The 4,988-nt window shown below is 46.7% G+C and overlaps 1 protein-coding gene across 1 annotated transcript in view; it reads right to left on the bottom strand.

Moving 5' to 3' along the window:
* The window catches only part of LOC105547538 (myosin-11-like), a gene marked incomplete at its 3' end in the record, with an annotated part of 86,023 nt that overhangs the window by 62,701 nt on the left and 18,334 nt on the right, over nt 1-4,988 (bottom strand). Inside the window, exon 2 of the mRNA XM_011991191.1 lies at nt 4,272-4,633. Coding sequence (XP_011846581.1) covers nt 4,272-4,616 — 345 coding nt within the window. The remainder of the gene's footprint in view (nt 1-4,271; nt 4,634-4,988) is intronic.

Genomic DNA, 4,988 nt, shown 5'->3' with positions numbered 1-4,988 from the left:
GTTTGAGACGAGCCTTGCAGAATGGAGGAGAAAAGTTCATCTTCATCACAGAGGGCAAAGTCATGCATGCCAGACCACGGACCTGGCATCACTTCACCACCCGCCTATTAACAAGAGTCATGCATGTTGCTATTATGGGCTGGGAAAGTAACTTACTGTGCTCCCCCACCCCGACCCCTTTCCTTCTTTATCTTCTCCGTCATGGACAACGGTTTCTATTAAGCAATTAAATTGACCAGAAAGGAACAAGAGAAGAGCGGGGCCATCATCACAAGGCTGAAAGGATTTTAATCTAATCTGTCTAGAGAAGCACAGCAGGAATTTGAAGCTTTGATTCATTTATTTTTAATCTGCTGTCAGAAGATATTTTGAGTCTCAGGACCTTCATATGCCCCTTATTATGTTTTTTTCTGATTTCTATTTGAGGACAGCAGGTGAGAGGAATACATAGGTCTGTCCTGAAACTCCCTAGATGGAGATGATATGTCTTAGATGGAAGACCTGGGCCCCAAAGAGTCCAATTTTCCCTCTAGCTCCTTACAGATGGGCCTCTTTAGAAACATCCAATATACTGACTGGTCACGGTGGCTCAGGCCTGCGATCCCAGCACTTTGGGAGGCTGAGACAAGTGGATCAACTGAGGTCAGGAGTTGGAGACCAGCCTGGCCAACATGGTGAAACCCGTCTCTACTAAAAATACAAAAATTAGCCAGGCATGGTGGCGCATCCCCACAATCCCAGCTACTCCGGAGGCTGAGGCAGCAGTGAACCAAGATCGCTCCACTGCATTCCAGCTGGAGGAGCAAGAGTGAAGTTCCATCAAGAAAGAAAGCAAGAAAGCAAGAAAAAGAAAGAGAAGGAAGGGAAGGAAGAAAGAGAAAATGTCTAACATACCAACATCCCCAGATCAATATTATTTCCATACAAACAGTGCCACAGACAAGAGACGTCCCCTACTTAAGAAGGTAAAGATACACTTACAGCACTGCACCTCAGCTTCCTCCTCTAAAAGGGGCAAACATTTTCAACTCAGTGGATGTTGTGTTAAATAAAATAAAACGTGTCAAGGTACAGCACTTGAGTTGGAGAACATATTCAATAGTTATGGCTGGGCACAGTGGCTCACACCTGTAATCCTGGCACCGTGAAAAGTCAAGGCAGGAGATGGCTTGAGGCCAGGAGTTTGAGACCGGCCTGGGTGGTCTAGTGAGATCCCAGTCTCTACAAAAGTTTTTTTTTTTTTTTTTTTAATTAGCCAGGTTTGGTGGTGCACGCCTGTGGTCCACAGCTACTCAGGAGGCTGAGGTGACAGGATCGCTTGAACCCAGGACTTGGAAGCTGTAGTGAGTTATGATGGAACCACTGCACTCCAGCCTGGATGATGGAGTAAGCCCCTATCTCAAAAAAAAAAAAAAAAAAAAAGTCATGAGTTGCTCAGTTGCTCACTCTTACCATTTGAGTCTTTAAAAAGCCACCGTAACCCCTTCTGAAATGCCTATAAGAACAGTGGGAAAATGGCCTATCCCCATGACAGATTCTACACTACCCCTTAAAAGGGGTACCTTTGAGGCTGCCTGAGATACATTACGCAAGTCAACACTGAGCATTTCCAAACGGAAAAAAGAGCAAGTCACTAAACTGTGTGCCCAATAGGCTTTTAAATATGTAAACATATACCAGGCTCACAAAGAGACAACGCACAGCGTCTCTGGTTAAGGACTAATTTTTCCGTTTTGGGTTCGCTATGCTTTCTGAATTCTCCAAGTGTTCCATAGTGAACGTGTCTTAGTTTCCTAATTAGGAAAAAAATGTGCAGGACATTTTTAGAGATGACAAGGGGCTTTTTGTAATTTTCACTTGGCAAAATGTACAGACCAGGACCAAAGGGACAGAAGGATGCCAAGTGATGGAAGAAGAACATCTGACTAGTAAAATCAAAAGTGATCATGACCACAGCAAAAAACCAATCTAATAACACTTAACATTTTCAGTGGCTACACTTAACATGCAGCAGGAAGTGTGTTAAGTGTTTTTTGTCTTTAGAGTAACCCGCTCCATGAGGCTAGTACTATTTTTTTTAAAAAAAAAAAAAACAGACAAGGTCTGGCTCTGTCACCCAGGCCAGAATGCAGTGGCACAATCACAGCTCACTGCAGCCTTGAACTCCTGGGCTCAAGTGATCCTCCTGCCTCAGCCTCCCTGAGTAGCTGGGATTATGGGTACGCACCACTGCGCCTGGCTAATTTTTTTTTTGCAGAGATGTGGTCTTCCTGTGTTGCCCAGGCTGGTCTCAAATTCCTGGTCTCAAGTGATCCACTTGCCTCAGCTTCCCAAAGTGCTGGGATTACAGGCATGAGCCACTACGCCCGGCTCCCAAGAGGCTGGTTCTATTCTTGCATCCATTTTACAGAAAAGGAAACAGAGCTTCAGAGGCATGAGGTAACCTGCTCAAGGGTGAGCAAAGCCCTTTCAGAGAGAAGAGATCGACGTAGGCTGGGTTGGGTAACCTCTGTGCACCGGTCTGGCGTCATGGGGATATCAATATCCTTCTTGTTCTAGAGAGCTAATCCAATCCCACAATGGACCCATGCCCCACAACATCACACTCTAAGCCCCAATCATCTAATCCAGGCAGTCCAACAGAACTTTCTATGATAATGGGAACATTCTGCACTTATGCTACGCGGTACGCCCGCCACTAGCCACAGGTGGCTATTGACTACTTGACCCAGGGCCAATACAACGAAAGAAATAAATTTGTTATTTTTTATTTTCTTTTATTTATGTATTTATTTAGAGATGAAGTTTTGCTCTTGTTGCCCAGGCTGGAGTACAGTAACGCAATCTTGGCTCACTGCAACCTCAGTCTCCCGGGTTCAAGCGATTCTCCTGCCTCAGCCTCCCAAGAAGCCAGGATAACAGCCACATACCACCATGCCCGGCTAATTTTTGTATTTTTGGTAGAGACGGGGTTTTACTATGTTGGCCAGGCTAGTCTAGAACTCCTGACCTCAGGTGACCCACCCATCTTGGCATCCCAAAGTGCTAGGATTACAGGTGCGAACCCATGTATCCAGCCAATAAATTTTTTAATTTTTTTTTTTTTTGAGATGGAGTTTCGCTCTTATTGCCCAGGCTGGAGTGCAATGGCACAATCTTGGCTTACTGCAACCTCTGCCTCCTGGGTTCAAGCAATTCTTCTGCCACAGTCTCCCAAGTGGCTGGGATTACAGGTGTGCATGACCATGCCCGGCTAATTTTGGTATTTTTAGTAGAGACGGGGTTTCATCAAGTTGGCCAGGCTGGTCTCGAACTCCTGACCTCAAGTGATCTACCCGCCTTGGCCTCCCAGAGTGCTGGCATTACAGGCATGAGCCACCACACCTGGTCTAATGTTTCTTTTAATTAATTTAAATCTAAATTTAGTTAGCCATGAGTGGCCAGTGGCTACCATATTGTGCCATCTCTAGTCCACTCTGATCTGCAAGTCTACCTAAAAGAGTCCTAGGATCAATCTGAACATTCCCCTCTGTGACAAGGAAGGCCTCCCTAAAACCTAGCCACATCCTCATGTCTCCTACCCACCTGGCTGCCAAGACAAACCAGGCTTTCCAAAGCGGTTATGAGCTCTTTACTTTCAAGAGGAAGGAAGGACAGAGCAATGACAAGGAAATCTATTGACAGTTTGTCATATGTCTTGGCACTTGGCATATGTGATAACATAGGATTGTCACACCCCCTGTCTGTAATGAGGGTGATTATTCCCATTTTACTGATGGGAAAACCAAGGCTTCAACAGGAGAAATAACCTGTTCAAGGGCTGAGCTGTGAAATTACGTTGGAATGATGCCACCTCATCTTGCAATCTCCCTTGATCAAACCTTCAGCCTCCCAACACATTTCCTTTTTTTTTTTTTTCTTGAGACAGAGTCTTATTCTGTCACCCAGGCTGGAGTGCAATAAAACAATCTCACTGCAACCTCCACCTCCTGGGTTCAAGCAATTCTTCTGCCCCAGCCTCCCCAGTAGCTGGGATTACAGGTGCACACCACCACGCTCGGCTACTTTTTGTATTTTTAGTAGAGACAGGTTTTCACCATGTTGGCCAGCGTGGTTTCGAACTTCTGACCTCTGGTGATCTGCCCACCTCGGCCTCCCAAAGTGCTGGGATTACAGGCATGAGCCACTGCACTCGGCCCTCCCAACACATTTCTAATGCCTACTTTCCTTATGAGGCCAGGAGTAGGTACCTGACTGCCAGCAATACTCACATATATTAGCCCTGAGAAGTACCGCTCCCTCAGGTTGTGTAGCACGGAGGCTTCGTTGAGGCACGTCAGCTCCGCCATGTCCTCCACCTTGGAGAACTTGGGTGGGTTCATCTTCTGGATGTCATCTTTCCCAACCGTGACCTTCTTGCCGTTCTCCACCAGCTCCACAACCACCTCATCCCCCTTCTCCTCCTTGATGCTGGCTGCCTCGAAGCCCTGCTTCTCTGAGGGGACCCAGACGAGTCTCTTGGCGGCCCAGTCAGCCTGGGCCACTGGGCTGTTGATGAAGTTTTTGTCCACAAAGAGGAACTTCTCATCGTCACTGAGTTGGCCCTTTTGTGCCATGGTGCCTTGTTGGTCCCCTGTGGAACAAGGTAACAGGGTCAGAATCAGACCACAACTAAGCCCTGAAGACAGATCAACCACTCACCTTGCCCTGCCTAGGAACTTGGTCTGCAGAGACATCTCACCAAGTACAAAGACCTGAAGTGTTGTGTATGTGGTCAGAGAACAGAGACCACCCAAAGGCCCTTCAAAAAGGGATGTGTGTCATTGCCTAGAATACCAAAAGTCAAACAACACAAACGTCCATCAACATAGAGCTGGATGCATAAGCCATGCTATTTCCATACCGTGAAATACTACCCAGTGGTTAAGAGGCAGGAAGTAGGGCTGGGCAAGGTGGCTCACACCTGTAATCCCAATACTGTGGGAGGC

The sequence above is a fragment of the Mandrillus leucophaeus genome, unplaced genomic scaffold, assembly GCF_000951045.1.
Source record: "Mandrillus leucophaeus isolate KB7577 unplaced genomic scaffold, Mleu.le_1.0 Scaffold390, whole genome shotgun sequence".
In the NCBI taxonomy this organism is placed as follows: domain Eukaryota; kingdom Metazoa; phylum Chordata; class Mammalia; order Primates; family Cercopithecidae; genus Mandrillus; species Mandrillus leucophaeus.
Note: the sequence above shows the minus strand (reverse complement) of the source record. Positions and strands in the feature narration are given on the sequence as shown.